Genomic DNA, 24,845 nt, shown 5'->3' with positions numbered 1-24,845 from the left:
ATTTTGCCATCTTCCCCTCCCCCTTTCTGAAAATTGTTCAGTCAAGCACATGTATTGTTTCAAGTGTCTATAACTCAAAAAGTAGCTACAAAGTTGGGATGCTTTCTCCAGGATGATTGACCATTTGTGTACTGAGAGAACTTCCCATCTAGCTACATGCTTCACATGCAATATATATGAGGATGTCCCATACGTAACGCATTTGTCCCATACGTAACATTATTTCAATGCCTAATAAAAAATATTTCTTTTACTGTTTTTTCTTTTTTCTATGGTATTTAATTTCTCCAAACAATAAATTAGAACTTTCCAAAAGGGCATTCAAATAACCTTAGCAATTTCAGAAAAAACCTAAAAAAATGACCTCATTTTGTTACGTATGGGACATCTCATGATAGGACACGAGCTAATTTGCATAATCATTTGCATAATCCCTAAATTTTCATACCAAGTTAAACTATTTGATGAACTTTTTATGTCCACATATTAATCAAATATCATTTGCTTTCCTTTGAATAAATATGAATTTTTATAAATGTCCCATACGTAACGCTGTGTTTTACATTTATGGAAATGAAGCCCTTTAAATTTGCATAAATTTACATAATATCATTTTTTCCTCCATGGAAATCAAAACTTTAACTCATAAGCTTCAAAATGATACCAACTATGTCAATATTGAGCAAAGATGAAATTTTGCCTTCTGAGGGGACCTTATCTTGGACTTGCCCAGTAGTAAATGACATACCATAAAAATCCATACAACAAAATGTACATATTGTGTTACATAGATTTTAATGACAAAACACTTCATTCTTAGGACATCTTTTTTTTTGCGCAAATATAATTGCATCTTTCATGTCATTAGGAAAGAAACTGAAAGGTTTTGATATCTTTAGGCAACTTCCCTTTTGTTTGAAAGTGGTGTCTACCTTGTTCCTATCTGTATGTAAATATTCTTTACACGTATCTGCATTGTTATGTTTTCACAGGTTCATAATGAACTGTGTCAAAGTAAGCATGGAAACCAAGCAGACTCAAGGTTCATTCCACCTACTGGTGAAGGAGAGTGGCGGTCAATCAAGGTACATGTAATCCGACTGTCTGTGTCAGTTTTTACACTTCCTTATGAATACTGTTGTGCTTCTAGGTGTACCATCACATTTGTCACATAACCAGTTTCTGGCTCTGCATGTACTACTGTCAAACAAAACAAAACAAACAAAAAAAAACAAAACAAAACATGCAAACAAACAACAGCAGCAACAACAACAACAACATCAACTTGTGTGTGAGCCCTGGCCATTTTTTCAGTTTCTTGAAAAGCCTACAACCTGATTATATTTAGAAAATCCTTGTATGTACATGTAGAACCAGAAGAAATAGTTGTGCATTATATATAGTGCTGTTAGTAGGTAATTTCAAGTTTGTGTAAAACAAAAGAGTTTTGAGCTCATCAGCACACGCTCCTCTTATACCTAGCACCAGTTTTATATTTTCGTTGTTTGATGGCACATGTAGTTGACCTTGGAAAGGGGATACATGTTGTTCAGCTTGACTGCTTTCGCACAGATGGATTACCAACCTGTCCATTCTCTGTCGACATGCAAGAAGAATCTGGTTTTACGGCATTGAAGGCTTGTGGAAAGTTTTGGGAGGAATGGGTTAACTTCAATAATTTGTAAGACATTGTTTGTGAGTATACATTATGTTATGGATTTGAATATTGATGGAAACTTATGTTGTTTTGCTGGGAGATATCAGTTATTCTGAACGTATCCGGGAAATTACCCCCAGACAGCAATTACCCCCTGCTAAATACTGGTTAGTGGTAAGGTTAGAGTAAAGATTAGGGTTAGGGTTAGGTTTAGTGTTAGGAGTTTGGTTTAGGGTTAGGATTAGGTTCAGGATTAGGATTAGGATTAGGGCCAGAGGAAGGAACCGGGATAATTGCCAGGGGGTAATTGCCCTAGACCCATTCTGAATGTTCGTTTATCAGAAAATAATATGAGGTTCACTGTTCTGAAACACACAAATTCACCATAGTAGATGCCTGTAGAATTGTTAATCCAAAAATGAAAAAGGATTTGTTAACCTGAATATTTCTGTCCTTTATTCCGAAGGTTATCGCTGAGGCATCATTGGGTTTCTTGACATTTTTATGCTTCCAGGGACACTTCATGGTGGAGGCATAAAAAAGTATATCATGCTTCCATTGTGATATTGCTAAGCTCAAGCTCACCATTTTGTCACACAAGTGTGTGTTGTAGTGCAGAAGACATCACAGTACAGTTTCCACCATCTCTGCTTTGCAAAAAGACAGTAAAGGGTATCTCTCAGTTGATGCACAAACTTTCACAAGTAATTCTGATTGTGAGAAAAAATACACATAACTTTAGGTCAGTCAACCGCCGGTTCTGATTGAAACTATGTGCATGAGGTGACTTCAATAGCACTACTTTCTTCGGGGTTTCGCCCCTCAGAAAATATGAAGTCACTTCATGCACACAGCTTCAACCAGAACCTCTCAGGCCTGGTTAATTTGTAAAGAAAAATAACGAGGAAGTTCATGACTGTTTCAGGTTGACCTTGATGCTGGGCTTAATGTCATCACTTGGAGCACAGACAGCCTGTACTTTGGTACTGCCTACCAGATTCCACGGGCCTATATCAGAAGTGTAGAGGTCATGGGTCTAGAATACACCTCAGACTGTACTAAGTGTCCTCCTGGTACCTTCTCAGACCAGCCCGGGGCTTCCAGGTAGGATCAAAGGAGTTCATGCTCTATTTCTTCTGTGGGAGTCTATGGTTTGGAAATGTTGTGGACAATACCGTTAACTCTTTATGTGCCATGTTTGCATGCCCCGACTCAAGTTGACGGTATGCCAAGTTCGCATACTATGCTCAAGCAAACTGCCCAAACCAGTCAATGAATTGCCAAATGGCACAGTACAATGAAAGCATTTCTTGTGATTCAGTTTCTGTCACATGTAGCTTGCATATATGTGGTAACTGACTATTAAGTGGTGTTCCATACTAGATTAGCAAGTAAATTCTAAGTTGCTCTCAATGTTTTGTGTGCAAAAACCATGTCTCTACAATGATATGGCTACTGGTCACTTGAAAGAAAAACAGTCATTGATTTGTCATACCATTTACATTAAATCAGATCTTTGCATTTTTATTACAACTATTCTCAATACATTTCATTTCATTTCATTTCATTTATTTCTACATCCTGATAAAAAGCATTTACAAAAAATACAGGAATGATACATACACAGTAGGACATTGCAACAATACAAGAAAAATAAGTCCAACTTACAAGGATTTTACAACAGACAAACACAACATAAAAGCAGCTATTTCAGTTTGTGGGGGGATCAACATACATGCCTTGGGTAACAAAAATTTGAAAAAAAAGTTACATGGATTTGAAAAACAAAAACAGAATCTTTTTCCAAAGCAGGACTACGTTGCTGTCTCAAAATAATATGGCAAACAGGGGTTTACACCATGCATTACACATAAAGAGTTGATTTTGTCAGTGTTTGAAATGTCACTGTGTTATCTGTCTTAAAGGACAAGTTCACCTTCATAGACATGTGGGTTGAGTGAATGCAGCAATATTAGCAGAACACATCAGTGAGAGTTTGAGCAAAATCGGACAATCCGTTAAAAAAGTTATGAATTTTTGAAGTTTCTGCTCAGTCACGGCTGGATGAAAAGACTACTATAGCTTGTGATGTCACGTGAGTACAATGATATAAAGAAAGAATAAAGAAAATTCAATATATTTCCATTTTTCTCGCATAACAAAAGAACACTCGACTTCTCTCTTTCAGAAGGCAGGAGGAATAATATTACCCTTAACATACGTCAGTAGCAAGTCGAAGAAATGTGCACTTTATTCCAAAAAGTAAAGTTTCGTGAAATTCTCTTTTTATTTTCCTTATATAATTGTACGCATGTGACATCATACACTGTAGTAGTCTTCTTTTCCAGCAGTGACTGCACATATACTTAAAATATTCGTAACTTTTGAATGGATTGTCTGATTTTCCTCAAACTTACACTGATTTGTTCTACTAATATTGCTGCATTCTCTCAATCCTTATGTATATGAAGGTGGACTTGTCCTTTCATGTTTGTATTTTAATGAACTGAGAATAGGTTCATACACTTGTTCATGCTTGATGCTTTTTTCTTGCAAGCATCAACTCTATTAAATACTGTGTACGCCATATATTTCGTGAGTCTAAATTTTTGCAAATCGGGACTTCCCAACAATTTCGCGAGAGGTTAAAGTCGCGATCGTGAAGTCTGGTACTGAACGGAGAAATATATACGCGTAGGTCACATTCATATCGGCATCAGAGTCAATATTTTCGCGTGTTTTTAATTTCGCCAATCGCAGCTGACTCACAAAATTCGCAAAAATAAAAACCTTGCAAAATACTCGGCATATACAGTATGTGTAATATATGCATGTATATCGCCTGCATAGACTATCAAATACCATGACAATTGCTATTGGAAGAGCAGGTTGTTGCTTTTTGTTTGATGTTTTTCACTAAAGCATGAAAGGACCTTATGTAATTGTGTTTCATGTCCGCTACACCAGAATGTTAGAGACTATGGGATGACATATTGTGCCAAGTTAATCGTAAATTACAATGACAAATTAAACTAAAACGTGCAGCCTGTTGCCCGAAGCAAGCATGGACCTTGCAATTATATGTGTTGTTCTTATTGTGAAATGCTATATCCAAGGCTTGAAACAAACTTTTTTCTTCTCTGATTGCCTGTTCGGCAACTAAAATGTATGAATCTGAAGTTTTAATGGCCTGAAAAATAACTGTAGTGGCCGAAGACGAAGGGAAACGGAACAGCCCATTTTTAGTTTTCAGTGCCTGATTGGGCCTCTAAAAGATGACTGTTTTGGAAATTTGGTGGCCAAGCATCAATTTTTAGTGGCTGGGCCACAGGGTCACCTCTAATGTCAAGCCCTGCCACAATGTATATGAAAGGGAACCCGAACTTATGTTTTGTGTACAATGTGTACCTGTACAATGTGATATAATTACATTGTAGCTGTGGCTTTCATTACTCAGTGCAAATTACATTCATGTGACCTTTTCCAATCTTTACCTATTCCCAGCTGTGCTGAATGCCCTGAAAATACATATTCATTATCTGGAGCAATGAACTGTACAGGATGTAACACAGAAACATACTTTTCAGGTAAGATGTGTGATAAAGCTGAATGTGTGCCAAGCTTATTCTTTCCATGTTCATTATTTTTGTAATTTTACCTGGTCCTTTTCCCCCTACACTGTACATTATTCATTGGAGCTACCTTCATTGTGCTACGTACTACACTTTGCTGTAAAGACCAGTTGAGATAACATGCATTTTTAAATCCTCAGTAGCACACACACACACACACACACACACACACACACAAAATCATGAAACTTGTCATCACACAAATTTAAAAACACATGAGAAATGTGTATGATAATGCTGTGATAGATAATTTCAGCTGGGTAATGCAGAAAATGCAAAATTTCTGCCTAAAAAGGTACGTGGGAAGTACTTAATCTCAGAGCATTTCTGAGCATGGTTGCTTTGTAATTGAATATATTTATTACAATGAGAAGCCTTGACATTTTTTAAAACAAATATCTCCTGATGAAATTTTTGATACTGTGAAGAATTTTAAAAATGATACCAGCCCTGGTTCAGATAGAATTGCAGTTTGTGTTTTAAAAGGAGTTGTTAATCATATATGTGAACTTCTAAGTGCAATATTTGATAAGTGTTTAGATGCTTGTGTGTTTCCTGATAAACTGAAAATCGCATGTGTAATACCTGTTTCTCAAAGAGGTTCACAAGAGATTTTAAGTAATTACCGTGTGATATCTGTTTTTTTTCCTTTTTTTCAAAGATTTTTGAAAATGTATTTATGTTCGTCTATTATCTTTTATCAAAAGGAGTGCAATATATTCACTTCGACCCGATATGGTTTTAGGGAGAGGCACTCCACTTCTCATGCCTAAATAAATTTTATTCAAAATGTCTAACAATACTCAACGTCTATTATATGGATTCAAATTTTTACAGTGGTTGTTTCTATCCCTAACTCACATTTTAGAACTATTTTAAAGCACTAATGCTGGGTTTCTGTTTCATCTGCAAATGGTAAATTATGCCTTTAAAAGACAAGTTCACCTTCATGAATATGTGGATTGAGTGAATGCATCAATATTAGTAGGACATATCAGTGAAAGTTTGAGGAAAATCCGACATTCTGTTCAAAAGTTATGAATTTTTTAAAGTATCTGCGCAATTACTGCTGGATGAGAAGACTACTACAGTGTGTGATGTCACATGCGTACAACGATATAATGAAAATAAAAAGAGAATTTCACAAAATTGTACTTTTTGAATAAAGTGCACATTTCTTGGACTTGTTACTGATGTATGTTAAGGATAATATTATTCCCCTTGCCTTCTGAAAGAGAGAAGTCGAGTGTTCTTTTGCTATACGAGAAAAGTGAAAATAAGGTGAATTTTCTTTATACTTTCTTTATACCGTTGTACTCATGTGACATCACAAGCTATAGTAGCCTTCTCATCCAGTCATGACTGAGCAGAAACTTTAAAAAAATTCATAACTTTTGAACGGATTGTGGATTTCCTCAAACTCTCAGTAATATTGCTTCATTCACTCAACCCACGTCTATGAAGGTGAACATGTCCTTTAAGTTTTTATGGCACATTTCTATTATGGGTCATAACTTTTTATCCATAACTCCATTTGTGACCAAACTTGGATGGTAGATGTCCCTTGGGGAGTGGATGATCACCACAAGGTCAAAGGTCACAAGCAGGGGTCAACGAACTTTTAGAGGCCAATGTTAAGTTTTTATGGCGCGTTTCTATTATGGGTCATAACTTTTGATCCATAACTCCATTTGTGACTAAACTTGGATGGTAGATGTCCCTTGGGGAGTGGATGGTCACCACAAGGTCAAAGGTCACAGGCAGGGGTCAACTAACTTTTAGAGGCCTATGTTAAGTTTTTATGGCGCGTTTCTATTATGGGTCATAACCACAGAACTCTTACACATAGAAGAATCATACCCATTCACAACCCGCTGAGCTCGGTGTCGCCACCGCGCACCCCGGATGTGACGCCTCAGTGCACACGCCGCCATGTTGCTTAGCGGTACCTCCGCAGCTCCTCGCGAGTACGGTACGGTCAACTCACTGATCGGACAGTATGACAGCCGCTATAGCCCTTGATATTTACTTGAACTTGTAAACTGTCAAACTGGTACTTCTCAATCCAGCGTTGACCACAGATTCATGTACTCATTTATGTTATTTATTTCACACTCTTCTCTGAAAGTTGTCTGTATTGAAACAGGTGTTTTTTTCCCCTTTCGGATAGATCTATTTGACTTCGGAGACGTGATCTGCTTTGGTATAAAATAATCTAAGACGCGCGCCTGTCCTTGTCTGTGTCCTGCCATTTTTCTGATACCCCTCTCACCCCTATGTCTTGCATTTTCCCCCTCCAATGATATTGTAAGAAGATGTGTGTTCGTGCTTTTGATTTTTCTCCCATTAAACAGATCAAATTAAATTTCCAGTCAGTCCAGTTGTAAAAATCAATGATTTGTGGATATGATCATGTAATACATCTTCCCCATCTGACACTCGTTCAACATATTAGAAATTTGGAAGACAACATCACCTTAATTATCTATATTCCTGCTGTTATCATTATCATTAGTAGTGTGTAGTACAATGTAGTTACCACTATTGCACATATTGGTATAGGAAGCAATATGCCTATAGGCATGTATACACTGTATATCTGTATACATGAAATAAAACAGAAATCGAGTTCATGCTAATCACTGACAATTTATTTCACCACACCAATTTTTGAGCGATTTGCAACAACACTTGAGAAAGAGCGAATCGCTCAAATATTTGTGTGCTGTAAATAAATTGTTGGTGATCAACATGAAATTGGTTTCTGTTTTACTTTCGATATCATGATATTGCTGCACCAACATGTAGACTACCTGGTACTCAATCAATATATATATATCTATGTATATATATATACATATACATATATATGTATTCACACACTCACACACACACACATTACAAGCATGAACTCCTTTCAAGATTGTCTTCCACAAAAAACATAAAGTTAAGTTAGACAGAGTTAATTTTCCTGATTTTTTACAATTTATTTGACATTCATCAAGGTCAAAGTTGATTGCTGAGAATCAACCACAGTACAGTGATATACAATTTGCTTGAAGTACACGTACCATTATCATACCTAATACGGCGGCTATAATCACAGGCAGTACATGCGTCAGGAACATATTATGCAAATGATAGGCAAGACCACCAGTGTCGCAAATTTGTGACAACTATTGTAATCACAAAATCAAATGCATACTGTAAACGTCAATATTTTCGCGCGATTAATTTTTCGCGCTGAGCGGCTCGAAAACATATTCGCGGGTTCTTAAATTCGCGCTCCACAGCGGGTTAATACACAATCTCTGTTTTCATCCAGCGATGCCAGCGTACGATAAGCGATGTAGCGAGCGGCGCGAGTGCGAGTACAAGCGCTCAATTACGTAGTACATGTGTGTGTTACTCGATACATGTACTGTTAGTAGTACTAGTACTAGTACTGTAGTCGCGGGGATGTAGCACACCAATCGGCCAAGGGCTCGGTGCGTGCGGTGCGTGCGATGATACTGCTATATGCGTAAACATGTCTGTACTACGTAGCTGTATCATCGACGAAGCGCACACAATTCAGGCCGTTCAAAATGTGCATAGAAAATTGCGAAGATATATTCGCGCGTTTTTGAATTCGCGCTAGCCGAACGTAGCGCGAAATCCGCGAAAATTAATGTACCGCGAAAATTTCCACGTTTACAGTATTGTAGTAGTAGCGCCCCCTAGCGGTTTCACCCTAACCCCCCTGTCTACACAGGGGAGGTATAAAAGGGATTGCCTGTACGCGCATCCCTCAGTTGTGACATGGAACCTGATTGAAAGACATACTGACTGAGCTACAAGACAAGTTACAGTTGCAACTCACCAGTAGTGCCGGTAACGGTAGTACTTACCGGCACTACTGGTGAGTTGCAACTGTAACTTGTCTTGTAGCTCAGTCAGTATGTCTTTCAATCAGGTTCCAGGTCACAACTGAGGGATGCGCGTACAGGCAATCCCTTTTATACCTCCCCTGTGTAGACAGGGGGGTTAGGGTGAAACCGCTAGGGGGCGCTACTACTACATTCCCCCCCGTTTTATAAAACAAGGGGCATAATAGGAAAAAAAAAACAGCCCCGGCCAAAATAAAAACCTAACTATAACCCCCAAATCCCGCACAACCGGGGATCTCGCAGAGCCCCACCCATGGGAATGCACAATCTGACCAGCCCTCGGGGGTCTGCCGAGGGCAGTTCAGCGGGCCACCGCCTAGGTCACTCATGTACTGAGTGGAGGTGCAAGGGACCGTTGATGTTGGGAGGGAGTAAAAACCCTATAGCCCCAACTAGCATTAAAAACAACACCTTAAAATAGGGGAAGCTCCCCTCTCATGGGATGACCCAAGTCCCAAAATATACGACTGTTCCTATTACAAGAAACACCAATATACAAATAAAAACCGCCAAAGAAAGCATTCTTAAAACAAATACGTGCATGAAATGCAACAGAAGCTTAATTAACGAACCATAACAAATATGTTGTTTTGGCCACCGAAACTCTCATAAAACCTTAATACATGACCAAAATAAATTAAACAATTCCCTAACCTGCATTTGTTTTAAAAAATAAAACTGATAAACCGAAAATCCTACAAAATCCTATACAAACTATACTTTATCCTTGCGTGGGGGTCTGATCCTCCCATTAGGTTATAAAACTAATATCTAGTGGTGGCAGCCACCACTCTCTTTACAGGTATTGGGCTGTATCAGCTCCAAACAGGCATGGGCGTATTTCTTACACCCCAGAAAGGTGATGGGATCTTCCTCATCGCCTTTTAAACATACTCCTCCCTAGTGTCCTAACCACAAGGGAAGCTACTCGCCCAGCATACTGGGGAGCTACGCAGGGTAAACCCCTACCTGGAAGGTGTGATAAATCCACCTTCCACAATCACAGGAGAAAGCATAGAGGTGGTCTGTTACACCTCTGTTAACACCTTACAGGGGGGTGGCCCTGATATCTATGCCTATCCCATCCCTTTCACCTTACTGCATAAGTAACGTGGGATACCGCCAAGCATATCCTGGGTAAGCTTAATCCCAAGATCTTTCTCTGGCTGGTGTATCACACCAGTAATCCTCTTCAAGGTGTTTGGAGGGATGATTGCGCGTTTCAACAAGCACACGCAAGAAGCTCGTCCATATGGTGACTGTTCACCATGCATCATTGGGATGCGAACATTCCCAATTTCTAGCCGTGAATGTTGTATGTGCAGTATAATTCTATACTTACGGAGGAGATCTAACCCCAACAGCATTTCACCTTCGATAGGGGCCACACAAACCTCCGTCAAGAACTCACAACCCCCTAGCTTGATCCGAATGGGGTCTACAATCATACCTGGCATCCTCAAATCACGGCCATCTGCGGAAATAAACACATCCCTGATCTTTTGTGGACAAGGTTGTAACTTTTCATACACCTTTTGGGATATGATTGATATTTCCGCCGCAGTGTCCACCACTGCCTTAAGAGAATGGTTACCTACCTTTACAGGTACTGCAAACAAGGGAGTTGATCTCACCTTGCATACAGCCACCTCATCTAGGGGTGTTTGAGGGTCCAACTCCCTCAAGGGACTCGCCCCAAAGGATTTATCTCCATCTCTTGACTGACCTGTATTTCCTTTCTGACTAGAGGGTGCATCGCCTACCTGGTTTACTCCCTCTCTGTCTGGTGACAATATAGGAAATACTGGGATAAATTCAGGCTGGCTACTGCCATCCTCATCTCCAGCACTGTACTGGATATCAGTGGAAGGTTGGCCCTCAGTTGTGCAGGTCGGAGCAGGGCCTAATCCTCCGACCCAGAGGAGTTTGACTCCTCGGTTTTCCTGAGTGGCACCTTCTTGTTGTTAGGTCTGGACATATTTGGGCAGTTCCTTTCAACATGCCCTTCCTTTCCCCAGTGGACGCAAAGGGGTTGCTGTCCTGGAGAGTTTGGAGCTCCCCCAGAATTACGGGGGTTCTGTCTCTCCATTTGTTGATTCAACTGTTTTCTTAAGGAGGACAAGTTGTCTAGCTTCCTTCCCATGGATCCCAATACGTTTTCCATGGATGCTAGGCGATCCAACCTCTTACTCAGTCGCTCAACAGAGCCTTCTAAATTTGATAATCGGCGCTCCATTGTGGGCAAAGGTTGGCCATTTCGTGTACCTCCTTGACCTAAATGGAAGGGGGCATTTTCCACCCTACAGTCCTGGGCTTCTCCCTCATCTTCTGGGTTGAGGGCCATGGTCTTGACTTGGCGTGGCCTGCCATACACTGCTATACGGGAGTGTTGATACCACCGTAAGGCTTCCACTGCGTCGTCTACATTCAGGGGGTGTCGGTCAAGGGCATACCACCCTGCCTCCTTGTCAGTACACCCCTGGCATAGACGGAGTACCAGCTGTTGCTGCACCGCTCTCTCTGGGACTTCTGGAAATGCGCGACTAGCAAGTTCGTTCAAACGATCCGCCCATTCGCAAAGAGATTCCTCCGCGCTTTGACTGGCAGTGCTGAACTCTAATTGCGCGGCCTCCGCTGGCTCCTGACGATCGAACCGTTTTGCAAAGCGGTACACGACTTCACAATATTTGAGCTCCGGCTCGCGACTAATCAGGAACTCAAAGAAATTGCTAGCCTTGCCCACTAGGCACCAGCATAATTGATCCAAACGCTGGGCCGGGCTCCAGTTTCTCGCATTTGCGAAAGCCTCAAATTTGCGGCAAAACGCCCTCCAATTACCTGTTCCATCGAAGGTAACAGTCTTTGGGAGGTATTCGTAACCCCAGTGGTGTGGTGGGTCCATCCCAGGCCTATCATTGGAGAAGTCATGGGAATCACTTCTCCTGGCAGAGCTAGGAGGGTACCCCTCCTGCCTACCCCACTGGGTTTCATTGTAATCCCATTGCGATGCCCTGCCACCCATACGTGTGTATGAATGCTCTTTGGGTAGGGAGTGAATATTCTCCCTATCTTGGGAGTACTCCCTATCATTCCAACTCCTCCCTCTGGGAGCTCCACGTCGCTGAAACCTTTTCTGTCCGATTGCTACACCCTCAAATTCTTGGGAGTCGGAGGCAGAGGTGTCATGATCGAAAGCACCTCCATATGACTTCCCACATAGGGTGTCTTGTCGGGATCTATCTTGCTGCACTGAGCAGTGACGCAACTGCCCTGCATGGGAAGATAGGGTCTTCCCTGTTTGATCCTCCCTGGGGGGAGGATATGCATCATGGGGGTACGGGGAAGTCCCCCGAGATTGGACTCCTCCCCTTGATGTCTCAATGGGATCAGCAGTCGCAGTGTCTGAAGGTAAAGACTCTTCAGGCTCTAACTGCGGACAGAACACAAATTTCGGGATGAGATCCTCGATCCCTGGAATGTCAGAGGACTCCAACACGTCCTGAGTGACATTCCCATGCTCATTCCGGAGCTTCAAAATGTCATTGACTTGGATTGACGACAATCCAAGACGTACAAACTCACTACGGGATAAATAATTAATGGGCATCGCCATGACTAGCACCCATGCAAACAACCTATTCGCTCAGCGAATATGTTTAAAACAGGTACCAATAACTAAACTAAATCAACATGTACTAATGAAGAAAGGATCTTAAACATATACTCACTAATACTGACCAATGATATGCCAATTACCCCAATCTGTAATTATCATAATCAGCAACACATCATTTGACACACAAACTATTACTCACTTTAGTTTTTACTACTCAATCACTCACAAAATACTATTCAAAACAAACACCAGATACAATTGTAAACATATATGGCTACTAATTACGAACCTAAAATGGGAAATTACAATTCGTTTCTTTTGCCTGATGTCACTTGAAAAATAATCACAGCTGTTCCGATCTCACTCCTCCCTTATCACAAAAATAGGGAGGTCACAGTAACAACTCAACTTGGGTAAGACTCGGGAGTCTAGGACCTACAAATATAAAACCAGAATAGAATATGGCAATGCTAGAGAAATAAATCTGTGCTTGCAGGAAAACAGATATTTATGAAAACACAATCTCTTTACGCTTTAAGTTACCGTACAAACACAAAAGCAGAAACAAAACAATCAGTCACAATTAACTTTACCACCAGCACAAGTGAAAAGGACAACACGCAATCAATGTATGCGACACACCCGACACACAGCAGCAATACAGCACACGTCATAAGCAGTCGAAACTAGGCCCAAGTCAAATGTGGTTACGGATACAGAACTATTTTCGTATCTGCAAAACAATCCAAAATGACAGTAACAGCATGAAGCTATATACACTACAGATACTCAAAACAAATAGTAATAATCTATAATCCAAACAAACAAATCAAGAGTTAACGGAGTAATGTATCAGATACAGTGTACTCACCGGAAATCGGAATGATGTCCTTCAGCACCGCAAAATGATGCAGAATGAATGAGCCAAGTTGTAGCACCAGTCAGGCAAAGGACAGTCACACAAACAATCAAAAATTATTGTATAAACGGTTGCAATTCCGCACAGCAAAAGGAGAAATGTAATCCAATCCTCCTAAGTAAGGGAGAAAATAATGACAGGCCCTCCTCACCAAGAGGAGTGAATGGTGCCCACCAACTTCCTCCCTCCTTCCCAATCGAAAAGAAGGACGTAGCACTCCCTCACGTAGAGGGGGATACATCCCACAAAAAGTGGGGAAATGCACCGACTTCCGCTGCCACTATACTAATCGCGGGGCAAAGTACTCCCGCGAAAATAGAAAAACACGAACGTTCCACGAGTAAAGCAGCTTACAGAGAGGAGAGCACTGGAAAGGGCAAAATAGAGGTAGCAAGGAAAGTCAGAATGACAGTAGAAAATGAAAATGTCGACGCAACAAACAAAGAGAGAATGAGCGCAACAATAGAAAACGCAATCTAGAAAGAAAGGAGATCGCGCTACAAATCTCGCAGGTTGCGAAAAGTAGGAGAGAGCGCGACAGAGAAAACACGAAGAAGAACACGAATAGCCGCGCTATACGAATACACACTGAAAGGGGAACGCGATGCCAGAGAGGTCCAGCACAACAGGCGCGCAGCTCACCGCAGGGAAATACCCTCCCTCCTTACACACGATGGACGTGGAGAACTGTGCACGCCAGAGCCTGAACACAATGGAAGCTTTGACAGAACGGCTAGCGAGTGCAGTGAATACACACCGTACACACGAGCTATCCGGCAACGCTATCGCGCGAAATATCAGGCAAGTTAAAACTCGCCTGAACTGGGACACACAGGTATACACAGGGATACAACACGCAACGAATACAGTGATATCACGCAACGAATGGGGCAAGGGAGGTCCACCTACCCAAGCCACCGAGACACACGTGTGGAACGAAACACGTGAAACAAATATGACAAATGTAGATCTAGCACGCAGACGACCACCACGCAATACACGTAACGCGTATACAGGGCTAGACCGAGATCTAGACCTGGACCACGTTTAAAAAGAAAAACGCACCACGCAAACAATGACACTCGCACTCACAAGCTGAAATCACGCCGAAGAATAATTTCAGCAAACACCATCGACAGTCAAACTAACAAACGAAATACGCTTGCAACTAGAACAATCAGAAAAGATGATATTTCAATGAATTTGGAGCTCCCTGAATACAGGTGGGCCTGGTCTAGTGCAAGATGTTACAAATCACGCACTGTCACTCCAACAATCAACACACTCCTCCTCCCCAACAAGCAAAATTACCAATGAAAACGATTACACCAAGACAATTAGACAATACAAGCACAAAACGAGTTACACTACAGGAACAATCGACAAACGTGGACACCGCCAAGCTCCCTCGCGCTGCCAAGAGCTCTCGCCTCGGCTCCGTCGCATGTGCTCCACCCTTCGCGTATCGGTGCGGTATAGGAGTGCAACGCCTGTTGGCGAAAATAATAGCGGCAGCGGAGTCAGCTTAAATTGCGGCTCTATGTCCACGAAAACAATGGCACAGGAAGTAGGACAATTGTCCGTGACGCCACTGTTGTAGTAACGGTAGTACTTACCGGCACTACTGGTGAGTTGCAACTGTAACTTGTCTTGTAGCTCAGTCAGTATGTCTTTCAATCAGGTTCCAGGTCACAACTGAGGGATGCGCGTACAGGCAATCCCTTTTATACCTCCCCTGTGTAGACAGGGGGGTTAGGGTGAAACCGCTAGGGGGCGCTACTACTACAGTATGCATCTATAATGGACATGCAATAGGGCAACAACATAAAATTCATGAATAATGAACACTGTCTGGCAAGATTATCTAAGGCAATACATCAATATAGTGCACAATTTCACTTGCCCTTGATAGCTTCAAGCGTGATTCAAAAAGAAAATCCTAATGAGTGTAAAAACGCACTATGGTATAGTATGAAAACATATTGTGTTGATCCGCATACACTATGGCAATATAAATCTACGAATTATGAACACTGAAAAAAACACCAAAGACATTCCTGGCAACAGTACAAAGGCAATACATTTGTAAATGTAAGATTTCACTTGTACTTAGCTGAGCATGATTCAAAATTAAATCCTTAGTAATGAGTTTAACAAACACTATCCCATACACTGTGTAGTATGAAAACATAATTTGGTAACAACATGTAAGCAAAACAACTATCACAGATATACAACAAATGTTGTATATCACGAAAGCAAATGCCTGTATAATCAACTATCATGCAATATAGCAACAACATAAAATCCATAAAGATTCATAAGAATGAACACTGTCGGGCAAGAATATCAAATGCATTCTTGGCATAACAATATCAACTAAAGGCAATCCATGAACATCTGTATAATGCAAGATTTCACACACACCCATTTGCTTCAAACGAAATTCAAAGTGAAATCTAAAGAGTGTGAAAACATACTACAGTGCATCTCAAAGTATGTACATGTAGGCAAAACAAGCATCACAAATAAGACAACTACATGTATTGTATATATCATGAAAGCAAATGCATGTACAATCACTTAGCATATAATATGGCAGCAAAATAAAACCATGAATAATGGACACTGGCAAGAATATTAAAAAAAAATATCAAAGGCAATACTGTATAATCCAAGATTTCACTTGCACTTGTTCGCTTCAAGCACAATTCAAAATGAAATCCTTATGAGTGTGAAAACATACTATATGGTATAGTACGAAATGTTAACGTGGCAACAATATATAGGCAAGACAAGTCTCGCAAATACATGTATGACAAATATTGCATATTGCGAAAGCAATGTCCCGGGGTTACTTTAATACTAGAGTACACAGTCAGTCTAGACAATCTAGTATCTAAACGACTGTAGTGTTGTCACTGACACTGACACTGGCCCACCAGGCACCATTGGGCACTGGTACTGTATGACTCTAACTAGCTAGACAAGAATAAATTTACGTGTAAAGTTTACACCTACGCTCAAATTTACATAAATTTACACTTTTTTCATGTACAAAGCTGTTTGCCCCAACACACAACGTACAGAGTGTAATATAGCCCCAGGGCCTAAATTAGGCCTGCTTGATCTTTTTTATTTTGCATAGTACTTGGTGGTAAACAGATATGTCGACGGCAAACACAAAATCCAGTGTCTGGGACTACCTTTGCTACTGCGCTCACAAGAAAGCCAACATACGACCGATCCGCCTAATTGTAACGTTACTTGGGGAATTAATTTACTTCTTATTCTCATCATGGCTTGGTGTCAAACTTACCTGTTTCCAAATCCTTTTGTCAAGTGATTTGTGCAGATTACAGCCGCACAATATGGCATTTTAATGCCTCGCTCAGGGTCTCGGAACGTCAGAAAAACACGGTACAACATGCAGTAACTGTATGTGGATAGCGTCTGCTGGGATTTGCACGCAAAAAAGTTCCGCTAAGCAAAATGGCGGACGTCACGTGACAATGAGTCGAGCGACGGCGACAAAACGGGTGGCGAGTGATTCTTCTATGTGTAAGAGTTCTGTGGTCATAACTTTTGATCCATTACTCCATTTGTGACTAAAGTTGGATGGTAGATGTCCCTTGGGGAGTGGATGGTCACCACAAGGTCAAAGGTCACAGACAGGGGTCAACAAACTTTTAGAGGCCAATGTTAAGTTTTTATGGCGCATTTCTATTATGGGTCATAACTTTGATCCATTACTCCATTTGTGACTAAACTTGGATGGTAGATGTCTCTTGGGGAGTGGATGGTCACCACAAGGTCAAAGGTCACAGGCAGGGGTCAACTAACTTTTAGAGCCCAATGTTAAGTTTTTATGGCGCATTTCTGTTACAGGTCATAACTTTTGATCCATAGGTCCATTTGTGACAAAACTTGGATAGTAGATGTCCCTTGGGGAGTGGATGGTCACCACAAGGCCAAAGGTCACAGGCAGGGGTCAACAAACTTTAAGGGCCCTATGTTAAGTTTTTATGGCATGTTTTTTTTTGCCATAAATTTTTACCCTTTTATATCTCTTTTTATCTCTCTTTTTTTTAAATCTGTTATATCCCATTCGCCTACATTTTCTTGTACACGAATGGACGAGACACATTATGGCACTTGCCTGTTAGATTTGTGTTTGCCAATGACATCAGGATTTTTATGTCTCATAATGATCCCCAAACATTACAAATGATATTCTATAATGAACTTACTGTAATTTCAGAATGGTTATATATGAGTAAACTATCAGTAAATACAAGTAAAACACATTTTATGATATTCACCAACAGAAATTTTGATGTGAAGGATATATATAACAATATATTTAGCAGGAACTGAAAGTAAACAGGAGGTGTCTTTGAAATTTTTAGGAATCACAATTGATAATAGATTGATTTGGAAAGATCACTATATGCAATGAGATTTCAAAAAATATCTGGATAATTTTTGGGCTTAAATCTCTATCCACTGTTATTCTTAAAATGATATACAATGCAATTATTGCACCATTTTTGGAATATGTGACCGTGCATCACAAAACAAACAAAGTCGCACCCTTTGATTTCACTTGAGGACTCGAAAAAGGTGGAACAGGTCAACCAAGTCAATATTAAGTTTTTCATATTTTATTATAGAGCTACCCTTCTACATCATTCTTAAGTTTGGGATCATAAAATGAATGGGAAAGTGCATTTCCAGTAGTTTTTCTACAACCTTTTTTGTAGAGTAGTGAGATCAGGTATGTCTTAGTGGACCTTTTCATTTCTTGATAACCCTTTGCACACTCTTCACTTTCAAGTGTGATAACTTTGGAAGGGATAATGCTACTGCTTTGAAAGTTGGAATTGATCTTAAAAAGAATGTGCTGATAGAGTATGCTCAATTTCAATTTTAATCTGATAATCCCTTCATTGTTGTTGCTCCCGTGGCTTACATATTTTTTTTTTTTTTTTTAACCCCATTCATTGCACAGCTAGCACGGTTTGATAAAGATTAAGCACTTGAATAGACGGATAGACCCTGTACTTCAGAGCCTATTTTTTCGGTTCACACTTTTCCAAACTGTGCGCTTTCTTTCCAGTATTTAGATAGGTTAGGAGATTTCAAATTAACAGAGTTATACATCATTTAAAACCTTAGGGTCTGTTCTTTCTGAAACTGTCCTTAACTAAAAATCCATGTCTGGCGACGTTTTGTTTGTTTTGTGGTGCAAGGTCACATATATGGTCTTTCTGTTTGGGGTTGTGCTGCAAATATTTATTTAGACAGACTTTTTAAACTACAAAAACATGTAATAAGGGTATCAACAATTCAACTTGTTTAGCTCACACTTTACCCATTTTTTATACCCCAATGATTTTAATGTTGTATGATAGATATAAGTATATATTAGGCAATCTTATGTTTTTATGGCAAAGAAAACTTTTACCCAATTCTCTGCTGCATTATTTCACTTTAAATAGCTATATTCATTCCTACCATACCAGAAACCCTGAGAATTTTCACATGCCAAAAGTAAGAACATAATTATTTCATAAATCTGTGTTTTATCAAGGTCCACGCAAAAATATGGAATTCAATACCAGGCGATGTTCGTAAAGTTACCTCTTTTGTATACATTCAAACGTAAACTTAAGGAGAAGTTTGTAAAAAGTTATCTCTCCTAACTTCTTGACATGCTTGGCTGGCATTATTATATTTTATTTCATCTTATGATTATAACTCACTTTGTGTTTGTACTGTCTTTGTAATGTAAATGTATTGTTTCACGTATCATTGCTATTTATTTTGTTCTGTTCTTACATTTGTATATTTTCTCATCTCTTTGTTTAAAAGATATGGAAATGATTACCATTAAAGCATACTTTTATTGCTCACCTGAGTTGGCCAGATTTTAATGAAACTTTTAATTCCTTGTTGGCTGCTTCCCTTTAGCTTATCATACGTTATGTATTCCATGTATAGATCCATCTTTTGAATACCCTGTGCTTGTCCTGATTGTTTATCATTGTTATTCTTTGATGCTTTGATTTGCTTGTTTTTTTTTTAGTGCTGAACAAATAAATTCAGTTCAATTCAATATAACAGTATCCACCACATGGAAGTGAATAGCATGCACCCCTTGTTAGCTGCATGGGATTTGTTCCTACAATGTAGGGCACATTCAGATCGCCACACTCGTAAGGTCCTACCCACCTATTATTGAAGGGGTCATCCCATTAGACCGACACCAATGAGTCATACAGCCCACGAGTTCGACATTGAAAACAGGTCCATGAGTCATACAGCCCGTGAGTTCGACACTAGGCAAATAAAGCCCATGAGTTTGACACTTGGTAAAAACAGCCCACGAGTTCGACAGATACAACACGGCGCGTAATGTGCCGGTCTCGTGGGCCTTGTTGGCTTAGTGTCGAACTCATGGACTGTATGACTTGTGAGCTGTATGACTTGTGGGCTGTATGACTTGTGGGTGTCGGTCTCGTGACGTGCACCCTTATTGAATGGGGAGGGCGTATCAGGAGTAAAGTCATGTACACCAACTTTTATAATTTCACACTCTTGATCTCAAAATACTCCATAACAAGAATCAGTCAGACGGTTCTTGGTTGAGCCTTTTGATATATTGCAAGAGAATTCCAAATGGTGAAAACTGAAGTTTGATCCCTTCTGGAAATTACAATGTAGTATGTTTTAGCTGTGTGTGCTACCTGTGAAATGAAGGAAAATTGTCATGATGATTGGCAACAATATTCAAATTAAATTTAATTCTTGTATTGACAGATATAATGGTTGATAGGAACCTGTGATGGTAACCTACATTGTATGTCAAGTGCTCATTCTTTCCCGTGCTGGTTGAATGATAGTAATTTCTATGTATGTACAGGTATGATGTCCTTTAAATGTGGATGATTCAATTCAGAAACCTCCCTCTTATAGCAGTGTCATAACTTTAGTGTGTAGATCATAAGAATGTCCTCTGTAAGTAGTGCAAGTCAGTCTCTGTTATACTTGTTCATGATGTCCCTCCTCTAAGTCATGTTTAGATGTATCAGCCGAAATTCTTTTACAACAGTAGACTATAAATATAGAACATGAACATTTTCCAACGAGGTTTCCTGTCATAGATTGTCCTTTGACTACATTATGGCTGACATATTGATTTGTTTTCCTTCTGTGCCATGCTTATGAAAGTTTTAGGAACATTGAGTGCATGAATATGAATGAGAAATCTTTTTTGTTTCTCTTATATGTAGTTCCAGGATCCAGCAATTGTACTGAGAAAAAGCCATGTACAGAGCATGATTATTACAGGATTCACACGCCTTGTCAACAAAACAAGGTAAGTTGATATTTTTCTTACATTTCATTCTTTTAGATGGATTTTATTCTCATGGTTCATGTGACTTAGATGTTTGCTTACTGCCAAGGGTCTGTATGAAAACTGTGTAACATACAGTGGATACTGTATACGCCAATATTTTTGTGTACAGATATTTTCGCAAATCACAATATCAGTGGCATTTACGCGTGTTGTTAAATTTGCGATTGATACTAGTAATGCCAAGCCCGAGAAACAAGTTCAAACACTTGCCAATGTACTTGTAATGCTTTTCCATTTGCATTGTGACTTCCCAAACATGACAATAGAAAAGACGCAGTAGAAGATTTATAAAATGAAACAATAATTACGTGAACTTGCAGTCAGACAATCACACACGGCATTCACAAGTACTAGTATGATAGCCCTACTATATCGACCACCCTCTTTTAAAGTGACCATGTATTAATTGGCACACTGAATGCTTAGTACGCACTTCACTGCGCGCAAAGCACATAAAAATGGATTGGCTTTGACTGTTGATGAGGATGGTGTGGGAAAACGCAAAAATTCACTGTTCATTAATGGTTTTAATCAAGGACAAAATTTCGAATGAATATTTTCACCGAATCGTAATGTAATGTCTATGGAAGTTTCTAAAAAGCTTCGTACAACACGGTGTTCAATACAACTCGGTTTGCGTGCATTTACAATGCAAAAACAGTGGTCGTTCTCAATAAGGAGCGTTACTGCGGGGAGCTGAAGTGAGGCCACGCAAGTTCGACGGCGATATTTTTGCACTGAAACTTCGAATCGAAAAGGGAACAACGGCATTTGATAGAGCTGGATTTTCTCAATCACATAGGTCAAGTTTTTTACGTGAATTTCAGTGTTAAATGTTCATATCAAGCAAATAAAACATTAGGAGGTCGATGAGTAGTAGGTCCAACCATACCTACCAAATGTTGCAACAAATAGATGTAGGCCTAGACTACAAAGTTTCAGAGCTGCGCTAGTGCTAGCGAAAGTTTTACATGCATCCCTAGGCCTCACACACCCAACCACGTCGAGCCAGTGTTCCATCGCGTAGCGTAGGGTAACGTAGCACGGAGATTACACATCGCGTACTGCACTTTCAGAATCGGTCGCACCGTAGTGTACTAGTAATAGTATGTGCCAGTATGTGTACGTACTGGCCGGTGTTACAGCTGCGCACGCTGGTGGTCCGGCCAGCCCTTGTCATCAATTTGTCCATAAGGTATGACGGGGTAATATTTTCGCATGTCTTTAATTTCGCGATCAGCCCAAAGCTCGCGAAATTCGCGAAAATAAAACCCTCGCGAAAATAACGGCGTATACAGTACTTAATGTCTTCATCAGGAAAGGGGAGATATGATTATATCCTTCCATGTGATTACATATCAATGTATGGTAGAGGGGGAAAGGCTACTTGTGTTCAGTTGTGATATTGTTGATATTGATGCAAGTTGCTATTAAAATTTAACCTGAAAGTTAAATGAAGTCTTTGCAATTATGTTCTTTGAATTCTGGATTGATCATGTGGAAGTTCAGATAGAGGATAACACATTTGTTGCTGCAGTGGTATTTGTCTTCATAAGTTGTGATTTCTTTTATTGTTGTGTTTCATCTTCCTTCCTACAGACCAAGGTAAAATATAAGTGGATCAAGCCACAGCTTTGTAACCCCAGCCATAAGGACTCAGTAACTCTACCAGTCTCTGGCAAGTTTCAGCCATGTCCACCCTGCAACCCTGGCATGTCTTTTAGCAACAAGACACGATGCGAATTCTGTCCCAGGAATACATTCTCTGATGGCACAACTTGTGAGTTTTTCTTGCTGGTGTTACGCTCCTTCATCTGATATTGACTTCTCTCTTTGATGTCCTGGATATGTGACAGTTATTCCAGAAAATAGCATACCGTACTGTGTAAGCTGTTATTGTCATGAAGGTTTAATTTTCTTGAATTTTGCGAATCACAGTTGGATCCCTAATTTAACAACACGCAAAAAAATGTCTATATTATGTGCTTGGGTGATATTGCATTCACACTAGCGTCAGTGTCAATTCGCGAAAACAACATCTCCTAAAAATGTCTATGACCTCCTCATCCGCAAAAATATCTGCACTAAAAAATAGCAGCAAAGACAGTACATGCTGCTTGCTCTGGAATTCAAAAGAAAAAAAAAATTATGTATGAGATGTATTTTGCTTGATGTATACAAAATTTGCTATGCAAATGGGATGTTTTTCATCTGCACCTTTGCCACTAATGTTTTGTCATGTGAGACTTTCATAGTGTCTTTTATTAAAATGTTTTCCAATAACTGCTTACCACCATGATTAATCAGTTGTGATTCAGGACCCAGTGTAAAATGCAGTTGGGATCTTCATACATTAATAGGTGGTATATGTATGTGGTGATATTTTTCATATTTCTCTGTGATATTATGTTTTCATAAATGTTTTTGTTCACAGCATGCCAAGATTGTCCACCTAATACCACTCCTGATTATGGTATGACCTTTTCATATTGGAATGAACTTCCCCCGAATATGGTGGCATCTTGCTTCAGTACTACAAGTGAGTCAGGCATATTGTGTCTACCTTCCTTTCTCGACATTTTTCATGATAAATCCGTAACATAAAAATCTTGCGCTGCGATGTTTCATGACTTTCTTCTTTGAAATCTTGCGGGACTTTTGAAACCAAATTCGCGACCCCCTGGTACATGGTTCTGAATTTGCAATATTTTTTAAGTGCATGTCAGACCCGAAATTGCTCAAAAACGTGATTTCATGTAGAAATCCAATGCAAATTCTGTTTTTAGCCAAAATTTATAAATGTTTCATTATTTTTACTTTTACTGATTAAAATCAATTAATTTCATGTTATTTGTGATCGGAATAATGTTGCTGATGATTAAAATGAATAAAAAACAAAAAGGCGAAAACAACGAAATACATTAGAATAAAAGTTCAATACCACTATATTTTTGATGTACACTCAATAAGAATTCTAAAAAGATTGCCAAGACTAAAAATTAGCAGATTTTGACCTTTATTTACAGATTTACAGCCAATTTTTCTGTTAAATTTTATCCATAAATTAGCATGATAAATTTATTAAGAATAAAATTGAACGATTGCAGAATAGTTACTTGTAGATTACCTTGTGGGTGATGTGTGCCAATTTTCCTCACGATCACGCGGTCAACGGCTAAGATCTTGGGGGGGGGGGGGGGGCGCTGAATGAGCCAACTCCCAGTCTTGCTAGGCATCAAAATAGCCCAGTCTTTTTAGGGTTAAACAAAGATTTAATTATTGTCATACATGACGATATCAGAGATGTAGTTTCTATCTTGGAAGTTTGTGGTCCAATACAAATCAGTAGTCGTGTGCCCTCAGATACAAGTATGGCTTTTTCCCCTCCTTGAGAACTCAAGCAGTGACAGAAACTCCATCATATGTTGGCTTTGATAGAAAGAATGCATTCAAGAAAACAGAGCTTTGAAAGTTTCATAGAAATCAGGACTAGTAGAATATCAAAATTTAACATCTTTACATGTATATGAAAAAGGCAAGCGGGACCCTATATCAACAGAACAATTCAAAACAAACAATAGAAAAAACACAGAAAATTGCACAAGTTGATATTCCAGGAAGCCAGAAAAAATAGCAACCTTGGTCAGCCCTGCTGATATTGTAGTTTTC

At 39.6% G+C, this 24,845-nt stretch overlaps 1 protein-coding gene across 1 annotated transcript in view; it reads left to right on the top strand.

Annotated features, from left to right (window-relative positions):
* The window catches only part of LOC139732163 (endosome/lysosome-associated apoptosis and autophagy regulator family member 2-like), a 73,683-nt gene that overhangs the window by 19,086 nt on the left and 29,752 nt on the right, over positions 1–24,845 (top strand). Inside the window, exons 5-10 of the mRNA XM_071643033.1 lie at positions 993–1,085; positions 2,583–2,761; positions 5,162–5,244; positions 21,049–21,134; positions 22,776–22,956; positions 23,611–23,715. Coding sequence (XP_071499134.1) covers positions 993–1,085; positions 2,583–2,761; positions 5,162–5,244; positions 21,049–21,134; positions 22,776–22,956; positions 23,611–23,715 — 727 coding nt within the window. The remainder of the gene's footprint in view (positions 1–992; positions 1,086–2,582; positions 2,762–5,161; positions 5,245–21,048; positions 21,135–22,775; positions 22,957–23,610; positions 23,716–24,845) is intronic.

The sequence above is a fragment of the Diadema antillarum genome, unplaced genomic scaffold, assembly GCF_040938485.1.
Source record: "Diadema antillarum isolate AM-2024a unplaced genomic scaffold, OU_Dant_1.0 seq00000401_RagTag, whole genome shotgun sequence".
Classification (NCBI taxonomy): Eukaryota; Metazoa; Echinodermata; class Echinoidea; order Diadematoida; family Diadematidae; genus Diadema; species Diadema antillarum.
This window is presented reverse-complemented; position numbering and strand designations above follow the sequence as displayed.